Below are 21,636 nucleotides of genomic sequence, written 5' to 3' on the forward strand. Positions count from 1 at the left end.
TCAGGGGTCACCACAGCAGATCGTACAGTTTTCATCAGCACCCTGTGAGGGCACACCACCAATGGTGGCTGTTGTTAACCCGGACCTCAGCCATCTGCACCTTCTACTGTAACAAAGTAAAATCAACTATGTTCTGCGATACAATAGTGTGTTCTACTAAAAATAAAACAGCCGCTGCCGCTCAGATTCTCATGTCTTTGGGGCATATAGGCTCCAGCATCCCCGCGACCCTGAGAGCAGGATAAATACAACGGAAACAATGGATGGATGGATATTATAATACTAATATCTAACTTCCTGAACTCTCAATTCTGTTATGAGTCACCTTTCACATTCTACCAAACCCAATGCTTTTATTTACAATAATACTGGGAGATATGGAAAATATTATCATAGTTGTCATGTGGAACTTTACATATTAATTTATATAACAATATCTGACTCCATATGTAAAACACCGTGCTGAAGACGCCACCTGAGGCTTATCACACTGACCTGTTTGGTAATGTAAAGGATAATATCAAACCAGAACTAGTTTTCAGAAAATACTCCCTAAAATATTTTACACCCCATCTTGTGGGACATTTTGGGTCATAAATTCTCATTATCAATCATTTTGACCACAAAACTGTATCACAACATGACAATATCTGAATTTTATCCCAATAAAATACATTGAAAGATAAATGATGATAATGAATTATTGCCCAGTGCATGTCTCAAACTCCAACAAAAACCAGTATAAATTAGTTTATTTCAAAGTTTAATGCACTTATATAGTTACACATTCACATCTATATAAACAGGACATAAACATGCAAATTAAAACTCTTGCATCAAGTCATTCAGTCTGTTTTCACAGTCAGGTTACTTTTCTGAGCTCTGAAGCTGACTGATCTGCCTCCGCAGCTGAAGGATCTCCTCCTCCTGCTCTTCAACCCTCCTCTGCAAGCCATGGATCACCTAGAACAACAACAGGAGCAAAGATCATTCAGTTTAGTAGTATTATAATTACACTAGTCTTATTTGTGTTACTGTTATCAGATCAGTATTATCAGGGTCGCTATAAATAGCAGCACGCTAAAAAGTTTGATCTACAGATAAGACTGGATGAAAGTTTTAATGTCATCACAGCAGCAGCATAGAGATAAGCAAAGACAACCATAGAGACTCAGGATAACTCCCATAAATGAATGCATAAAATAAAGGTACACCACTGTTGTCCACAGAAAAATTAAATTAAAAATGTTTTGAAATGCTTACTTTACATATTTCTCAAAATTTAACCAATACAACAGAGTATAAGACTCATATAACTCCCAAACTATTTGCACTCAAGTTATCATAAACTTATCGCACATGCAAAAATCCATCCGTCTATCCATCTTTTATCTATACCCATTTAATCCAACTCAAGTGTTCAGTGTTGAAGAAGTGTAGTCCTGCATGCACTGGCTAGAAGGCATGGAGACATCCTGGACAGATCACCAGTCCATCACAGCACTGACACACACACACACACACACACACACACACACCTATGGACCATATAGTCTCCTTTTCACCTAACATGCATGTCTTTGGACTGTGGGAGGAAAGCCATGCAAACATAGGCAGAACATGTAAACTCCATAGCGAGAACACGTGAACTCTATCAAGAGAACATGTAAACTCCATGGGGAGAACACGTGAACTCTATCGAGAGAACATGTAAACTCCATGGGGAGAACATGTAAACTCCATAGCGAGAACATGTGAACTCTGTCAGGAGAACGTGTAAACTTCATAGGGAGAACATGTGAACGCCATGGGGAGAACATGTGAACTCCATAGGGAGAACATGTAAACTCCATGGGTAGAAAATGTAAACTCCATGGGGAGAACGTGTAAACTCCATAGGGAGAACATGTGAACGCCATGGGGAGAACATGTAAACTCCATAGGGAGAGCATGTAAACTCCATGGGTAGAAAATGTAAACTCCATGGGGAGAACATGTGAACTCCATAGGGAGAACATGTAAACTCCATGGGTAGAAAATGTAAACTCCATGGGGAGAACGTGTAAACTCCATAGGGAGAACATGTGAACGCCATGGGGAGAACATGTAAACTCCATAGGGAGAGCATGTAAACTCCATGGGGAGAACATGTGAACTCCATAGGGAGAACATGTGAACGCCATGGGGAGAACATGTAAACTCCATAGGGAGAACATGTAAACTCCATGGGGAGAACATGTGAACTCCATAGGGAGAACATGTGAACGCCATGGGGAGAACATGTGAACTCTGTCGGGAGAACGTGTAAACTCCATAGGGAGAACATGTGAACGCCATGGTGAGAACATGTAAACTCCATATGGAGAACATGTAAACTCCATGGGGAGACCATGTAAACTCCATAGGGAGAACATGTAAACTCCATGGGGAGAACATGCAAATGCCATTGGGAGAACATGCAAACTCTATAGAACATGTAAACTCCATAGCGAGAACATGTGAACTCTGTCGGGAGAACGTGTAAACTTCATAGGGAGAACATGTAAACTCCATGGAGAGAACATGTGAACTCCATAAGGAGAACATGTAAATGCCATACAGATAGACTGGTATTGAAGGAACAGCTGCCTCCCAGCAAGAGGGCCCATTTAAAAATGTCCTGTGAAAGTCAAACCATATTGGTCATTCATCCATCCCTTCCTTCCTACCATGTCTTTACTGTTGAAAAGCTGGCTCTCTAGTAGTTGGGTTGCGCTTGGTCGCATACTGGGGTCTTTACTGGTGAGCTTCATGATGTGTTCAGCTAGGACTGTCCATCTACAGCAAAAGGACCCTGGGATTTTGCCATCCCGCAGATCCCCGAGAGTCCGCACACGCTCCATCTCCGTCCCGAAGGGCTGGAATAACTCAAGGGCCAGCACTCCTATGCTGTACATGTCTGACTGGAAAAGCATCACACATGTACACAGAGATTAGACGCCTATCTCCACTCACATCAGCAGATGACGTGTGTGTTCCTGTCGGCCTACGAGTTCAGGTCAGGTCACACAGACTTCTGGAGATGGTTTTACCTTTGAGTCGTAATGAGAGCCCTCCAGTTGCTCTGGTGCGGCATACACAAACGTACCCACGCCTGTCGTGTGTGTGGAGCCTGTGAGAGGCATCAGAATATGTGAGACAAACGGACATATCACCATCTACTGGAAATGAAAGGAAGTACAGCATGATTCCTGGAACCTGTCTTAATACACACACACCTACCGTGTTATGCAAAAGGCAAAAAACGACTAATATACCAGCATTGAAGGATGTAGAGAGTAATGGTTCATGGTCATCCACTATTATATCCCCGCAGGCCAGGCCAAAGTCTCCGATCCTAACATGGCAGTCGCGCCCATGGAGGAAAATGTTCCTTGGCTGTGAAATCAAGTACAACAACAATAAGTGTGTGTCTGCAGTAGATCCATTTTGAAGTCATATTCTGTCTACAGCTAAGCATATCTAGATTTAAATGGGAACTGTCTCTCTCAAACTTTTACAGGTGTTCTCGTGATTAATATTTAATGTATATTTCCTTTTTCCTGATACCGTTCCCCTGATGGAGAACACAGAGGGCAGTAACACTGCCTCGCTACAGGCTGTGTGCACTACAGATTAAATGGCAAACTAAATTAAATTCCATCAATGATCTAGTTTAAATTTGGAGATACTGCTCTACAGATTCTGCTTTTCACAGAGAGGTTAGTAAAGATTCTTTCTACATATGATTACTGTTTCCCTATAATTTACATATTAAGGTTTCCTTTGTTTTGTTACATTAACTGTATGTATTCTGCACTATTTCACTATGTGTGTAATTATCTAGTGTCCCACTCAGAGTTTTTTGTAAATCTGTCTATTGTATTTCATGTTTATGTGGAAGAGGAATCCCTCCTAATGTCTTGATGCATGCTCAGTAATCCAGGTAAGGAAATCACAGAAGGTAGAATCAGTTCATCTGGACACACCGTGTACTGACAGATACATCTCATCATCATTTAAGTGACCTCTTCAGTCTCACCTCACTGCAGGTGTCCCCACCCTTATAATCAATACAGTGACTGCAGGTGTCCCCACCCTTATAAACAATACAGTGACTGCAGGTGTCCCCACCCTTATAATCAATACAGTGACTGCAGGTGTCCCCACCCTTATAAACAATACAGTGACTGCAGGTGTCCCCACCCTTATAAACAATACAGTGACTGCAGGTGTCCCCACCCTTATAAACAATACAGTGACTGCAGGTGTCCCCACCCTTATAAACAATACAGTGACTGCAGGTGTCCCCACCCTTATAAACAATACAGTGACTGCAGGTACCCCCACCCTTATAAACAATACAGTGACTGCAGGTGTCCCCACCCTTATAAACAATACAGTGACTACAGGTGTCCCCACCCTTATAAACAATACAGTGGCATAACCACCCAAACCAACGACCAGTTTCATATGCAGATATGGGTGTGGCCACTAACTAGAGTTACAATGACCATGTGTATTACTCACAGAGGATTGAGGAATAGTTGCAATCACAGCATTGAAAGGGTCCAGACATACCAAACAGACTAGTGGCGACGAAGGCTGACTGTTGCATCGCCTCATGTTGCCTGCTGTCTGGGCCAAAAAGTAGCACTTGAACACACCGCCAAGACTACAGCCGATGGCCAACTGGCATGTACGTTCTGCACTGATTTGCTAAGCTGAACAGCCAATCAGAGTGATCTCTCTCACCGACGGGCTCCGCCGATTCAACATGCTGAATTGGCCGAAAAGCTGCCGACAGGGGTCCGACTAGTGCTGACGGTGCAGGACAAACCGCAAAAACTAGGGTCACAGATGCTCACCGACAGCCCGACATTGGCCGACCGTCGGCCTGGTGTGTCAGGGCTCTAAGATGGTGACAGATGTAATCAGATCTTCCTCTGACAAAATCAGTTAAGAAATACTTCAACTCATCTAATGAAACCCAGCCTCCATACGAAACACATCACCTTCAAGTCTCTGTGCATGATTCCCTTGGAGTGGATGTACTCCACACCTTCCAGTATGTTCCTCAGCAGGTTCAGAGTGACCTCTGCCTCCACGATGCCATAAGGACCTGGACATGAAAATATACAGAAGATGACTGCATATTCATCCTACACCTAAGAGTGAATTAAAGTTCATAAAACCAGAAAACGCAGGAACCAACCGTGTTTTTTAGTATTTCTTTGAATCAGGTGAAACATGTTTGAACTTGTCACAAACTTTCATAAAATAGGGCAGAAGTGGCCAAAACATACGTCAGGGAGGACATCCACACATGAGTTTGTTTTGTTTAAGGACATTTTAACTAGTTTAAACATACTTTAAATGATAGATTCACTTCTTCATTAATCGTTTTACACTACATTGCTGTGGGAGGGCAAATCCTCGGAGGGTTGTTTTGGACTGTCCTACACTGCACTGGAGCATACGCTGCCATGTGTCAAGCTAGACACCACATGTCGTATTTTTGTGCCATCTAGTATCTCTGTCATGTGTTACTGAAGCACAACAGAGGACTCACATCTGGAGCCGGGTTCCTCTCTGGGTCTGGCGTTCCTCTCAGTGAGCCAGTCTTTCAGCGAGCGCTCGCAGAGCTGCATCTGGATGTAAAGCATCAGCTGGAAATGAACCTGAACACAAACACACACTGTGACTGACACATAACAACACTGCACTTCACTCCAGCTACTCCAGCTGTGGCACTGGATGAGTAGTAGTAGTAGGTTTTTCAGCATTTCGAGCATTGTGTACTTTTATTCATGTATTTTTCCCTTTTTTTGGTTTCTTGACTTAACAATGAACTGCCTTTATGTGGACTATTTTACTGTAAAGACAATATAGGTTACTATTTACAGAAAAGCACTGTAACTCAGCACTTCAGAATATAACACTAACGCAGCCGCTCTGATGGCCGAGCGGAATAACCCGCCGTTCTTGCACCCCACTCGTCACGTGGCTGGGAGGTTCGTATCCCAGACTCGCCGTAACCGGTCCCAGCCAGAGCGTCCACGGGGTAAGGCCTTCATTAGGCCACCCTTACCCGAGGGATAGTGGGTGTAGATCGGTGTAGTGTTCGGGGACTCGTCGTTCTCCAGCGACCCCTCTGGCCCACCCGGGTGCCTGCAGCCAAGCAACTGAAAGCATTCTCCCTACGTCTCCTTCGTGGCCTGAAGGTGATGCAATCCATGCGAGGAGGCTTCAGCATGTAAAATAGCGAGAGCAGCCGACACGAGTTTGAAGGAAGCTGGTGTAACGACTATCTCCTTCCTGTGGAAACGTGAGCCAGGGGAGTTATTCCACAAGAGTTCCAGCCATATGCCATTGGGTTAATCGGGTGGGATAAGGGGAAAAACTAGAAATAAAATTAAAAAAAAAAGAATATAACACTAACAACAAAAACAACAATAACTTGGATTCTTGATCCAGATCCAGAAAGTCTTATCTCACTTGCCCTGCTTAGGCAGTTCAGAGTTCAGGGGTCGTATCTCTGGAGCTGGTGGGTTTTAAGGATGTCTTACTTTACCAGGACTTGGTTAAACTGTTAATTCAAATTAGTGGGTCTCTCTTTTCCTCTGGACTTATCTCAGTGTTCCAACTCATACACGACCACGTTTGTAGTAAACATGATAAATGTAGTAACATTGTTATTTGTCCGTCGCAGCGACGAGGACCATCTAGTCATCCTGTGATGGATGACTGATGACTTGCGCGATGATTAAAGTGAGGAAGAGTTGCACATCATCAACCCCACTCTCTTGTCGAAGACCACCTACTACCAGTGTCAAGACTAGCGAGACAACTGGCAATGGAGACGGATGCAGGTTTTTCCTCAGGGTTTCTTCCCGAAGCCGAAGTACACCCACGAGTACACCCGCAAGGCAGCGGAGGTTTAAATCAGAGTTTCCTTCTCCTAGATGAACTGCCCGACAGGCTAACGAGCTTCATCTACCCAGGGTAGTAACATTAAGACTGAAATAACAGATGTTGTGTAAAATGTTTAAGTACTTTTATTATTCTTTATGGGACGACAGAAAAGGACAAGAAAACTAACGAAGCATGTGAGAGAACAAGATTTACACTTTGTATTGAGTAGAAGCCGGATGTGAAGAGTAGGGTAACTGGCAATGTACACTTGGGGAGAAAAAAAAAAAGGGGGGGGGCATTTAAAAAATAAACAGTAGAAAGCAGCATGGACGCCAGAGAAACGGTGGTTAACGTTACTTTTTTATACCTTGTACTTCGGTCTCTCTTTCACACCAACAAACTCAACGCAGACTGAACGATGTTCGAGCGCTGCTTGAACGAAGACGCTGTACCCACAAACAATAGATGTTTTTCCTCAGCTGCCGGCGCGATTTTACGACACACAGACAATGGCGCTACATCATCGCGCAAATTAGTGTGTCCACCCGGGTGTCGCGTTTACATCAATGCTGATTGGAGGTGGAGCCGATAAATACCCGTGACTACTGCACAGTCATTTGACCCGGGAGTGAAAGCCGATTGTACCCTTTTACACCGACCACCAAAGGCGGATGTTAGCGGGTTTTTTGGCCAGTGTAAAAGGGGCTTTAGTGAGTTTGCTGACATCTCCAGCTATGTTTGCATAGCAAGACGAACACAGCTGCAGCTAATCACATTAATGTCCGTTTGATTATCACCACTGGCAGACAGACAGAGACGACACACTAACAGTTATCAACAGTGTTGTCAAACTTGGTTCTTTGACACACCTACATCCAAACAGTCATTATTAATGTTATCAGCTGCAGCTGTGTTTATCCTGCTATGCTTACATCACAGAGTACCAAGAACAGCCTGCCATGGTTTTTTAAAAAAAAAATTCCCCCCTTTTGTACCCCCCCCCCAATTGTACCTGGCGAATTACCCCACTCTTCCGGGCCGTCCCGAGCCTGAGCCCTCCACCGATCCAGGGAGGGCTGCAGACTACCACATGTCTCCTCCCATACATGTGGAGTCGCCAGCCGCTTCTTTTCACCTGACAATGAGGAGTTTCACCAGGGGGACATAGCATGTGGGAGGATCACCCTATTCCCCCCAGTTCCCCTCTCCCCTGAACAGGCGCCCCGACCGACCAGAGGAGGTACTAGTGCAGCGACCAGGACACATACTCCCATCCGGCTTCCCAACCGCAGACACGGCCAATTGTGTCTGTAGGGACACCCGACCAAGCTGGGGGTAACATGGGGATTCGAACCAGCGATCCCCGTGTTGGTAGGCAACGGAATAGACCGCTATGCTACCCAGACACCCAGCCTGCCATGTTTTTAACCTTTACATGGTTTTTAACCTGTAGATGTCAGGTTACTCATGAACATAGTTACTCTTTAAACATGGTGTTTTTACATATGTAAGTAGATATTGTGTTATATATCAATATTATGTAAAACACCCTGTGATTATCATGATAATAATATTTTCCATACTCACTGGTACTAGTTTCAAGCCAACAGTCTTCATTGCCAGCAGTTAAATTTATCTTCACAACTGTTAGCTTGAATAAATAGTCGTTTTTTTTACATCAGACAGGGCTCTTTCTGCCTACTTTTCAATTATTTTGTAACTTCACAGGTGTTTCCTGTCCTCTGCAGACAGCATACCTCTTTCGAGGGCTTCGTGGTGCATTTGTCCGTCCGCTGCTGGGCCCCCATGTCGACACTGGAGTTATTGTTCAGTTCCAGCTTCCTCACGCCAGAGTCCTTCTCTAGAATCGCCAACATGTCCCAGTTGATGGCGGGGCAGGGTGGCATCTTCACCGACCCTCGCTGACCCAAAAACACACAGGGGACGTAGTGCTCCGGGACGGATCGCATCGTTTTGGGACAAACCACTTGACTTCTGTCCAGGCTTGGGACTAAAGCTTTAACGGGAGGCACATCTGGCTTCACAGGACCAGTGCTTTGAAAGACGACTGATGAGCCGGAGCTACAGCAGTCAGCACTGTCATCACTACTAAGAAAACAGGAGAACCACAGAGTTAGTGCTGTTTTACTCTCACTTTCAGCCAGACGTCTAACCATGGTCATAAAATCTGGTCCACATTTGTCTTTAACCAGTTCAATAGCCGCCAACTTTGACCAGAAGAGGTCATTTGACTGACATGACCAAACTGAAGACCGTTCATTTGGTGCCACATTTAGGAGCGATCAATTCTGAAATGCTGCAACCAGACAAACAGACCCATGTGAAACTAGTCTTCATGTACGATGGATTAGTGGTCTCAAAGTGAGGCGGTGAGGTAAACTTCGGTAACTTTCTCAAACCAGCAATTAACTCTTGGTCACTAACCCTCATTTGTGTACTGTTGGAATATGTTCTTCATTTTGGTTGCTGCTCTGCTTTTGTTGTAAGTAAAGTTTGTTTCCTGGCAGACTGATAAAAACCAATGCACCCATGTCTTCTGCAAATGTGTAGACACCCGGGTTTTTTTCTCCCCAATTGTATCCGGCCAATTACCCCACTCTTCCAAGCCATCCCGGTTGCTGCTCCACCCCTCTGCCGATCCGGGGAGGGCTGCAGACTACCACATGCCTCCTCCCATACATGAGGAGCCACCAGCCACTTCTTTTCACCTGACAGTGAGGAGTTTCACCAGGGGGGCGTAGCGTGTGGGAGGATCATGCTATTCCCCCCAGTTCCCCATCCCCCCCAAACAGGCACCCCGACCGACCAGAGGAGGCACTAGTGGAGCAACCAAGACACGGCCAATTGTGTCTGTAGGGACGCCTGACCAAGCCGGAGATAACACGGGGATTCGAACCAGCGATCCCCGTGTTGGTAGGCAACGGAACAGACCACTACACTACCCGGACGCCTGTGTGTAGACACTCTTGTCATTGACATTGCTGATAGCACACGGAGGCCACTTGGAGAGCAGGGGGAAGGTGGGCGGGGGAGGAGTGGAGGAGATAAATGGAACACACCTGCCCTTCTACACTTTCAGCCCAAATTATTATGGATTGACCACCAGTTGTAATGTAGGCTTAGGCAACATGTTGGCCAAGGGGTTGGTACTGTTGCCTCACAACAACAAGGTCCTGGGTTCGAACCCCAGGCCATCCCAAGTTCTTTCTGTGTGGATAATAATAATAATTTTATTTATATAGCACCTTTCTAAAACAATATTAAAAAGTGCTTCACAAAAAAAAAAACCCAGATAAACCCAGACAAGGCAGGAGTAAGAGTAAGATCAAATAAGAGTGAAAATAAAAATAAAAACAAATATCAAACATTTGTAAAAGCTTTCATAAAAAGAAAAGTTTTAAGACAAGATTAAAAGAAGCTAGTGACTTAGTTCGTCTTAGCTCAGCAGGAAGAGAGTTCCATAGTGTGGGGTCTCTAACAGCAAAAGCCCCATTACCTTTTGTAACCAACCGAGACCTGGGAATAACTAGCAGGGCTCCATCTGCAGACCTTAATGGTCGAGGGGGGGACATACCAAGTCAATAAATCACAAATGTATGAAGGAGCAATACCATTTAAAGCCTTAAAAGTGAGCAGTAAAATTATAAAATCATGCCTCCTTGTCCCTGTAAGGAGCCGAGCAGCAGCATTTTGTACCAACTGCAGACGGTGGAGGGAGCCCTTGCTGATACCAGTGCATTACAGTAGTCCAGCCGAGAAAAGATAAAAGCGTGTACAGCTTTTTGCAAATCGGCAATTGATAAAAATTACCTAATTTTGGAGATCAGCTTGAGTTGGAAAAAGCATGACTGAACAAAATGTTTAATTTGATTGTCAAAACTGAGGTTAGCATCAAATATTACCCCAAGATTCCTAGTAGGCTGTTTAAGACTACCTGACAGACCAACAAGATTAGTAGCAAACGGACTGATGGAATTTTCGGGACCGAACAGAATGACCTCTGACTTATCATCATGAAATTTAAGAAAATTATTGGACATCCAGAATCTAATGTCAGTGAGGCAAGTTGTGAGATTTAATAGGGCGCTAGGATATGTAGGTTTTAGTGGCATGTATAACTGAGTGTCATCAGCATAAAAATGGTAGAGCACATCATGATTTTGAATGACCTGGCCAAGGGGCAGCATGTACATAGAGAAGAGAAGGGGGCCAAGAACTGTGCCTTGAGGGACACCACAACTCAACTGGGCCACTGAGGAGGTAGAGTTACCCAGAACAACAGGAAAAGTTCTGTTGGTGAGGTATGAGCATAATAAGTTAAGAGTCGAGCCCTTGATGCTAACCCAAGTCTCTAAGCGATGTAAAAAGATGTTGTGATCAACCGTGTCAAAGGCAACACTTAAGTCCAAAAGAACTAAAATCGAGCAGTCATTCTGTCTGCATTCAAATATTCAAGTTCAAATTCAGCTTTATCATATCTTGCAAAACAGCAGTTTCTCCAGGTGTTTACAGACAATGTTGAGAATAAAGAAATCACACAAGCACAAATCACACAAAGGTGTCCGGGTAGCGTAGCGGTCTATTCCGTTGCCTACCAACACGGGGATCGCCGGTTCGAATCCCCGTGTTACCTCCGGCTTGGTCAGGCATCCCCACAGACACGGCCAATTGTGTCTGTGGGTGGGAATTGGCCATGTCTGTGGGTGGGGAGCCGGATGTGGGTATGTGTCCTGGTTGCAGCACTAGCGCCTCCTCTGGTCGGTTGGGGCACCTGTTCGGGGGGGGGGGGGATAACGTGATCCTCCCACGCGCTACATCCCCCAGTGAAACTCCTCACTGTCAGGTGAAAAGAAGCGGCTGGTGACTCCACATGTATCGGAGGAGTCATGTGGTAGTCTGCAGCCCTCCCTGGATCAGCAGAGGGGGTGGAGCAGCGACTGGGATGGCTCGGAAGAGTGGGGTAATTGGCCGGATACAATTGGGAAGAAAAACCCCAAAAAAAAAACACATTCTACGACACTCCTTCATTTAGACTGAGGTCATTTTAAAAATTTAAGTACACCTTTATAGAAGATATTCCCACTCGGCAGACATTGAGTGTTTCCAAATGACCTCTGGGTATTGCAGGAATGGCTGAATCTAAAACTTGACTATAGGCAGAAAAATGTAATTTTCTTGCCAATACTGGATTCATTTAAATTTTTTTGATTCTGTGAATTCAGGTAACATTCAAGACTGACACAGGATCCATAATAATGATGCTGACATGTTGCCTGAGTGTCTTACCTGTTTTGGCGTGCAGGGGATTCCAGAGCTGGTGGGCAAGAGTGAGAGTCTGTAAGACAAAACGTTCTAAGTTCACACTTTCCTTCACATATGACTACAAAACTGCAGCTGAACATACGAGATGTTGAAAGAGGAGGAAAAGGCGGCTGGCTCACTGGCTGCAGGCTGGACGTGCTCCATCCATGCGGTGTGATAACCAACCACATTCACATGCTGCAAACCGGACAGCACTTTGGCCTCCCGCAGGACCTGCAGGAAAGTCAAAGGACACGCAAACTCATGAGTACTGTTGATCTGTGGACTTAATGCTGGAGGATGGTCCCTGAGCTGGTCTGTCGGAGTGAGGTCCCAAAAGCCCACCTTCATGCAGTCTTCTGTTGAAACTTTCTTAATGAGAATTTTCTTCACAGCGTAGCTCTGGCCATCTAGCTTGTTAATAACCTGCAACATGAACACACGTAGAAAAGAAAAGGAACACAATTCACTGTGGGTTTTAGGTGAAGACATTAGTCCTGCTGTCCATGTGTTGGCTGTTCTAGAATGAAGTAGACAGAGCAAAGTACCTTGAAAACGCTGCCATAGGATCCTTTGCCGAGTCTACAGATTTCCACAAACTCGCTGAGATATCGTGACGTCTGTGCCTGGAACAGGCCCTCTTTAGGCCTGTGGGGATGTTAAAAGTAATCTCAAACACAGGTTTTATTCCTTAAAGAATAAAAAATTTGAAAATTATGAGTACTCCCACCTCACAGTCAGGCTTTGTGCATCTGCATTAAGAAGTTGTGGACCCTGGAAGATATCAATGAGCAACATCTGTTTTTACCACACAGGAAACAACAAAGAAAAACTGACTGACAAACCAAAACACATCTGTGCAGGTGTCCCCACAAGCTGGCAAGCCTGCTGAGCTGAAATAAACACAAACAGCACAGTTACGGTACATTCATGCATTTATTCACCACAGTCCCTTACTCCAGTTCAGGGATGACAGTTCACTCAAACAGCCAAAACATGGTCTCTCATCTCCCAGTCCCAAACCCAAGAGCAGTTTCAAGTCTGTAATTCACCCCAGTGATCAGAGAAATCCTCACCAACGTGGGAAAAACACAAACTGAGATCCGACCCAGGAACCTCTCACAACGAGGCAACAGTGCAAATCACTAATCCTCCAATTCTGATTCTGGTACATTTATCATTTATCTGATTCTGGTACATTTATCATATAATATTATGATGTAGATATCAACATAAGAGCCAGTCTTAAACCTGCTACAAGGAGGGGCATCCGGGTGGCATGGCGGTTTATTCCACTGCCTACTAACATGGGGATCGCTGGTTCGAATCCCCGTGTTACCTCCGGCTTGGTCAGGTGTCCTGACAGACACAACTGGTCGTGTCTGCTGGTGAGAAGCCGGATGTCGGTATGTATCCTGGTCACTGCACTAGCACCTCCTCTGGTTGGTCGGGGCGCCTGTTAAGGTGGGGAGGGGGAACTGGGGGGGATTAGCTGATCCTCCCGCGCACTACGTCCCCCTGATGAAATTCCTCACTGTCAGGTGAAAAGAAGCGGCTGGTGACTCCACATGCATCAGAGGAGGCATGTGGTAGTCTGCAGCCCTCCCCAGTTCAGCAGAGGGGGTGGAGCAGCGACCGAGGCGGCTCGGAAGAGTGGGGTAATTGGCCCAGAAAAAAAAAAGGGGGGGGGGATCCTAAAAAAAAATGAAGAAGCTAGAACAGGGAGTTTTGGATTTTAGTTGACTTTGTGCCCCAATGTGGACAAAGGTGGTTCTGTTTTACAGAAGAAGGATGTCTGGTGTACTAGTTCAGTCGAGAAGACTGAGAGATGGGTGGTGTTTTGCTGAAGGATGATGTCTGGTGTACTAGTTCGGTAGAGAAGACTGAGAGATGGGTGGTGTTTTGCTGAAGGATGATGTCTGGTGTACTAGTTCGGTAGAGAAGACTGAGAGATGGGTGGTGTTTTGCTGAAGGATGATGTCTGGTGTACTAGTTCGGTAGAGAAGACTGAGAGATGGAGTGGTGTTTTAGAAAAACAGCTGTTTGTCAGATATACAGCCATGAGCTAATGTAGTATCTCTAGTTGTGGCTATACATCCCATCTGTGTTACGTAAATCATTTGGTCAGATCTGACAGGGAATCCAACCTGCAGACAAATATTAGGAACTGTTGCACAGTAATATCTCGTAACCCAGCCACTGAGGATGCACAAGCCAGTGCATCCTTAGTGCCGGTCCCAAGCCCGGACAAATGGGGAGGGTTGCGTCAGGAAGGGCATCCGGCATAAAATCTTTGCCAAATCAAATATGCGGATCATAAATTACGGATGATCCGCTGTGGCGACCCCTAACGGGAGCAGCCGAAAGTAGTAGTAGTAGTAGTAGTTGCACAGTAATATCTCGTCATCTTGTGGATGGTTTCCTTTTGTTATGTTGCTCATACAGAGGGATCAAAAGTAAATCGAGACTGACACATCATCAGTGAAAAGGTGAGTGAGTTTAAGGTGGGAATCGGACCAGTAGTGAATCCAGTCACTGTGACCAGTACTGAACATGCTGACCGTGTGTGCATGTACCTGTGGAAGCACGGAGGACCTGGCAGCATGCAGCAGCTCGGTGAAGGCCCGGTTGTGCTGCAGTCTAACGGTGCTGAACTCATCGCTGATGGCCAACGGTGAGAGGAGGTTCATGGCAGCCAAGTGCTGGCCAATGACTGTTGGAAAAGAAAAGGAATACGTGCACACAAAACGCATAAACAATCACATGACAAGCTGCTGAGTGATACACAGCCTTATTAAACACGGTGGCAGAACTGTGCATGTGTCACCAGCAGTGACGCTCTGCAGCCACTACAACACATGTGTAAAAAGTTTGTCCTCCTAATGACACGCCACCCCGTTCACCGGAGCACCCAGAGGAAACCCCCGCAGACACGGGGAGAACATGCAAACTCCACACAGGGGACGACCCGGGACGACTCCCGAGGTTGGACTACCCTGGGGCTCGAACCCAGGACCGTCTTGCTGTGAGGCAACCGTGGTAACCACTGCGCTACCGTGCCGCCCAACATAAAAACATAAAAACAAAACAATAATATCAGATTGAAATGAACAATAAATCTACACAACAAACAAATTCTCATAAACAAACAAATTAAATATTGAATGTTTACAAAGGAGTAGGAGGAAGTATACACTTACTTATTCCTACCCCTTCCCCACTACTCATCAATTAACTCAATCTTATGTACAATTTATATAAACAATTATCCCAATTCTGTGTACAATCCAAATAGTGCCATTAAGATGAAACTTGAACAGTTATCACAGCCCTTCCTCATCCCTGCACCTCTTAAAAATCATGTTTTGCACATCTGTCTGAACTGAATAGTGTTTGTACTTTGAGTTCCACATCCAAGATCCAAACACACTCTTCATAGTTGTGCGAACAGAGTTTCTTTAAACCTTCCTCTCAAACTATAACCCCTCTCTGTCGAAGGGCACCTTTTCTATAATTTACTAGTAAATTATTTCTTGCTTTGTACATTAACTGTGCCGTGTTAAATTCTACAAGATCCATGAACTTCAAGACACGTGAGTTGAAAAATGGAGAACCGTGACGGTGTTCTGGAACGAAACGTCCACCACCAACACTGACGTAGTCTAAAGTACCTTTGAAAAGCATGCGGGAGCGTGTCGGGTCACTCTCGTAGACGAAGCACAGGTGCTCCAGCAGGGACCCCAGCAGGAGGTGGTTGGGGATGGCGGAGGCAAACTCCTGGATGGAGGGATAACTCTCACCAGCCGCCCGCAGTTCAAAGTTATCGCTGTCAGAGGCTGTCAGTACGAACAGGAGAGGATTAGAAAGAGGACATATCGGGTTTGGGATGTTGGTCAAAGATAAGGTATGAGAAAGAGGAATCAGCTGGTTTGGTGCGCTGTTGGAAGTCTGACAGACAAAAACCATGGTGCTGTAGCTCAGTTCTTACCATGACGCCTGTCCTGAGCACCCAACATATCAAATGACAGCCAGGGACTTTATCCTCCAACCGCTCGGCTGAAGCTAAATGAAATTCACACATTTGTGTCTACGCTGCACTTCCTCTTAGCAGAAAATAAAACACGGCTGTCTTACCTTCAATGATGACTCTTGCTATCATCTCAATAAGGTGTTTTTCCCCTGCCTCCATTCTTTCTGTACGTGGTACTTCAAGCAACCCGGAGCTGGGTAGCCCAAGACTGCCCTAAGAAGCTCTAAAGGCGGTGAGTAAAAGCATCTTCTTGGTACATGCTGGGGTGTGCTGGGTGGTTATGCTTATCTGACTACACCAGTATGCACCGGCCCCTCGACCCACATGCAGGGTGCCAGAAAGAAAAGGAGTGGCCATATACGTAGTTGGGCCAAGTTCACATAGACTTTTTATTCTAGATCCTGTAAGCTGGGTGAGGAAACAGTCTGAACTGATTATTGGAACGTGGAAGTGCATCAAGGCTTAAACCTGGACTCACCGCCTCACACCTGCTTTCATCTGTGATTTATGATGTGTGTTTTTCTTGCCCTTTTGTGTGTGTTTAAGCGGGAGAGTACTGCTGGCATCGTGTGTGGCTGTCGCTTCTCCCTCTCGTAGCCCCCCTTCACACCCACCCCTGTATGTCTGCCCCCCCTTCCCATCTACCCCTGTATGTCTGCCCCCCCTTCCCATCTACCCCTGTATGTCTGTGTTGTGTTTATCCGCTGTCTTGTTTCACCCCGTTTATTGTAAAGCCACTGTGAGTGCTAGAAAAGCACTATATAAGTTTAATTTATTATTAAAGCTTTAATGGTCAATGGCAAAACTCGAGGATTTTGAATTTATTCTACAGACTTTAATATACTCTTGTTTTTTTCAGGTTAGGGTAAGGGGTTATGGGTGAGGGTTAGGGGTTAAGGTTAGAATCAAGTTCTAAACTCACTGAACTTGTAAAGTCTTGTGTTACTGTATTGTTGTCTCCCTGTTCTTTATGTATGTTGAGCTGTATGTATAGTATATGTACATGTATTTACTGTATGAAGCTCCGTACAAAAAGGGCAAAAATACCGTCTTGTAGGAAAATAAAGTATCTGTCTATCTGTCTATCTTTCTAAGCTCAGAGAACCAAAACTAGCTTGCCATGTTTTAACCTTTACATGATTTTTTTAAACCTGTATGTCAGCAAACTCACTCAAAAGATCTGTAGCAAGAGTAGGGTGCAGGTGGAGGAGAGCCTGGAGAGGTGGAGGTATGCACTGGAGAGAAGAGGAATGAAAGTCAGTAGGAGCAACACGGAATACCTATGCATGAATGAGAGGGAGGACAGTGGAATGGTGAGGATGCAAGGAGTAGAGGTGACGAAGGCATATGAGTTTAAATAGTTGGGGTCAACTGCCCAAAGTAACGGGGAGTGCAGAAGAGAGGTGAAGAAGAGAGTGCAGGCAGGGTGGAGTGGGTGGAGAAGAGTGTCAGGAGTGATTTGTGACAGAAGGGAGGTAATGAAGGTGGATGAGTTTAAATACTTGGGGTCAATCAGAATACTTTATTTATCCCCGAGGGGAAATATACACTACCCCGAATAAGTAGACACGTTAGCCCTTGGCTAATGGGTCGGACCCTTTAGTCAACTGGTTAACATAGTCTCCCATGGTGCGGGGGACCCAGGTTCGTGTCCTGGCTGTGGTGGTTCCCGGACTGCCCCCCGAATTCGCTACATTGGTGTCAGACTGTCCAGAGTAACGGGGAGTGTAGAAGAGAGGTGAAGAAGAGAGTGCAGGCAGGGTGGAGTGGGTGGAGAAGAGTGTCAGGAGTGATGTGTGACAGAAGGGTACCAGCAAGAGTTAAAGGGAAGGTTTACAAGATGATAGTAAGACCAGCTATGTTGTATGGTTTGGAGACAGTGGCACTGATGAAAAGACAGGAGGAGGAGCTGGAGGTGGCAGAGATGAAGATGATAAGATTTTCACTGGGAGTGATGAAGGAGGACAGGATTAGGAACGAGTATATTAGAGGGACCGCTCAGGTTGGACGGTTTGGAGACAAAGCAAGAGAGACAAGATGGAGATGGTTTGGACATGTGTGGAGGAGAGATGCTGGGTATACTGGGAGAAGGATGCTGAATATGGAGCTGCCAGTGAAGAGGAGAAGAGGAAGGCCAAAGAGGAGGTTTATGGATGTGGTGAGGGAGGACATGCAGGTGGCTGGTGTGACAGAGGAAGATGCAGCGGTCAGGAAGAGATGGAAACGGATGATCCGCTGTGGCGCCCCCTAACGGGAGCAGCTGAAAGTAGTAGTAGTGGTAGTAGTAGTAATAGTAGTAGTAATTGAGAAGACATGAGTTCTTTTTTTAATCAACATTCTGATCAAATCTCCATTCCAGTTGGTGGTGGTAATACACCAAATTGTATTAACCGCCAATAAACCTAAAAGAATCACTACACAGTTAAGAAAACAACAAGAACAAGAAGAAGAAGAAGAAGAAGAAGCTGCTTACTGTCAAACTGCGCCTCTTCATCGTCTTCCTCGGTGGTCATAGTGAACACGTTCGCCCCGTACTTGCTGACGGTTGTAAGGCCGCCGCGCTTAACCAGCAGGTGGTTAACGTTACTGTTACTGCCGCTGCCGCTGCCGCCGCCGCCGCTGGAACCTTCTCCTGAGCCGAACCCCGGAGCGAACATGGCGCGGAGACTCGGGACCTACTCTGGTAAGCTCTCCACAACATGTGCCTCCTATCCACCATGGGACGCCTTCCACACCTGACCGTGCTCCCTCTGAGGTCTAGACGTTATCCCGCGAACCCGCAAAGTAGAGTTGAGCACTTGTCAGGGCGCCCGCCATGCCCCTCCCGACGGCCATGACACACAGCGGCAGGTTTAGAAACTCTCTGACAATACAAAGGAAAATAAAAATATATCAATCAATAAATACTCACGTTGAAATAACAACAATACGTAGAAACAAGTTTTATATCCCAATGAAAGCATGAGTTAATAGTTAATGTTGAGCCTGTATCCAAATGTAAATGCAGGACAATTTAGCCTTTACGTTTTTTTACAGTATTTTTGTTGAAACACACTCCCTACCATCTCTAACGCGCTTTCCCATTTGACGCTGCTGCTTCTTCTTCTACTACTCTTTTTTCTTTTTTTAAGGTTCATGCCACCACCTACTCCACCGGAGTGTACAGTAGGTGGCGGTATGCACTTCAAAGTTGTTTGTGATCCGCCAGTAAACCGAGAGGAGGAGGAGGAGAAGGCGAAGAAGAAGAAGAAGAAGGCGAAGGAGAAGAAAACTTTATAACGAAGCTAGAAGAACTCCGCTACAATGTAGCGGTTTGGTTCTCCACCCGTCTAAATCTCCCTCCTCTTCATCCTGCCAGCTAACCGCCTTCCCCCTGCCCCTAAACCCCCCCCCCACTCCAACTCCCTCCCCCCAAATGCTCAGAATCACCTGAAATGCCGAGAAATGGTTTTTAGCCATTTTTAGAAAATGCACATTTTGCATAATTATGCATAATTGTTATAATTATTTTAATTTTCTGCTATTTTTCTGGTCCTCTCTGGAACAATACCTACCACCTCCAAAAAAAAATTAGGATCATAAGTGCATTTTTGCAAAAATGCATATATTTTGCATAAATGGCAAAAAATTTCTAAGTCCCAGAAAAAAAAATTATAGGCGAAAAAAATCAAAGATGCTCAGAATCATCTGAAATGCCCAGAAAAGTGGTTTTTAGCCATTTTTAGAAAAATGCATATTTTGCATATTTGTGCATAATTAATTATGCATAATTTTAATTTTCTGCTATTTTTTATAGGTGCCCCTGGTCATCCCCAATAACCTGCAAAAAGAATCAAGGCCTCAAGTGCTTTAGTTTGGCCGTTTATAGACTCTCACACAGACACACACCACACACCAGACACACATTGTGAAAATACAGTAGATTATATCCTGGATAGTAAGCCTCTTTCGTTTAAGTATCTAAATAAAGCCCTTTACCCCTGTAATTGTTTGTCCCCTGTCGCTAACAAACCTCTGATGCTCCGCTCCCGTCCCATATCGACCACCCTGCCCTTCCTCTTTCCCCACACGGACTCCCTACAGCCCCTCAGCACATGTTCCACGGTTTCCTTGCAGTTACAAGTCTCACATTTACCTGGCAGTCCTTGTCATGGTAAAGGTGCACCGAGTCCTGTTTGTTCTCCTCTCAGCCTAGAAAATAAATCATCTTTCCTACATTTACCCCTCCTACTTGGCTAGCTGCTCATGTGTTCATCTCAGAACTCGTGTTCGTGGTATGGACGGGCAGTGTGCGTTAAACAGTGGTTCAGCGGTAAAGCACACCTATTCAAGCCTTTTTGGTGAGTCCGAGCCATCGTACTAATTAAGGATCTTGGGAACAACTTCAACTCAAAAATACGAAATATCTTTGACAACATTGCTCCTGTTAAAACTAAAAACACAGAAAAACAAAAAGCCCCCTGGAGAAAGGGAGTGGTTGTTAGGCAGCTTGAGAGAGACTGTTGCCAGGCAGAACGACAGCGGAGAAAGACTAAACTTCAGATTCACCATGAAATTCACAAGGATAGACTGAACAAGTACTGCAAAAAATAAAATAAACAGGCCAGACAGTCTTTTTTTCTCTAAAATCATTAATGAAGAAATTAACAATAGTAAAGTGCTTTTCTCTACTATTGATCAACTTATTAATCCACCATCTACAAACCCACCAGAGATGCTGTCCACTGAAAAATGTGAGCAATTCGCTACATTCTTCAATAACAAAAGTATTGCCATTAGACAGAACATTAGTGCTTCAAGATCCAGTAATGAACCTACCCTCTAGTTGTCCAGAAATGTCACTGGAGCCATGTCTCACTTTGACCCTCTAGATCTTAAAAGTCTAGACAATATTGTTAGGCAGCTCAGGTCCTCCACCTGCTGCTTGGATCCTCTCCCTACCACATTTTTAAAAAATGTTTTTAATTGCCTGGCACACGATGTCTTAACTGCTCTCTTCAGGCAGGTATATTTCGTGCAGCACTTAAGACAGCTGTCATTAACCCACTTCTGAAGAAGAACAACCTTGATGCGACAGCCATTGCCAACTACAGGCCCATGTCCAACTTACCATTCCTCAGCAAAATACTTGAAAAAACAGGTTTTTCTCAAGTCAATAACTATTTAATATCAAAAAACCTTCTAGCCATTTATCAGTCAGGTTTTCGATCTCACCATACACACAAACGGCACTTATCAAAGTTGTAAACGATCTACATATGAACACAGATTCTAAAAAATTGTCTGTTCTTGTCCTCCTGAATCTCAGTGCCGCCCTCGAAACTGCTGATCATTATATTTTGCTAGAGAGA

The 21,636-nt window shown here is 45.0% G+C and overlaps 1 protein-coding gene across 5 annotated transcripts; it reads right to left on the reverse strand.

Annotated features, from left to right (window-relative positions):
* Positions 1-579: 579 nt before the first annotated feature.
* Positions 580-19,111, reverse strand: eif2ak1 (eukaryotic translation initiation factor 2-alpha kinase 1). 5 transcript variants are annotated; one of them, XM_056297207.1, is made up of 16 exons: positions 18,759-18,902; positions 17,457-17,520; positions 15,927-16,091; positions 14,832-14,968; positions 12,986-13,029; positions 12,804-12,903; positions 12,601-12,681; positions 12,396-12,489; positions 12,241-12,289; positions 8,691-9,042; positions 5,591-5,699; positions 5,034-5,140; positions 3,297-3,417; positions 3,072-3,151; positions 2,709-2,942; positions 580-963 (listed from the first exon to the last, which is right to left on the reverse strand). In XM_056297207.1, the coding sequence occupies exons 1-16, from the start codon at positions 18,777-18,779 to the stop codon at positions 868-870; spliced, it is 1,854 nt and encodes a 617-aa protein (XP_056153182.1). In that variant the 5' UTR covers positions 18,780-18,902; the 3' UTR covers positions 580-867. The 5 variants fall into 5 exon arrangements, with proteins under 5 accessions (XP_056153182.1, XP_056153183.1, XP_056153181.1 ...); XM_056297208.1 differs by lacking the exons at positions 17,457-17,520; positions 18,759-18,902 and adding an exon at positions 16,390-16,498; XM_056297206.1 differs by lacking the exon at positions 17,457-17,520 and having other exon boundaries at positions 581-963; positions 12,241-12,268; positions 18,759-19,111.
* Between the last annotated feature and the right edge of the window lie 2,525 nt (positions 19,112-21,636).

The sequence above is a fragment of the Lampris incognitus genome, chromosome 17 (genome assembly GCF_029633865.1).
Source record: "Lampris incognitus isolate fLamInc1 chromosome 17, fLamInc1.hap2, whole genome shotgun sequence".
NCBI lineage: Eukaryota > Metazoa > Chordata > Actinopteri > Lampriformes > Lampridae > Lampris > Lampris incognitus.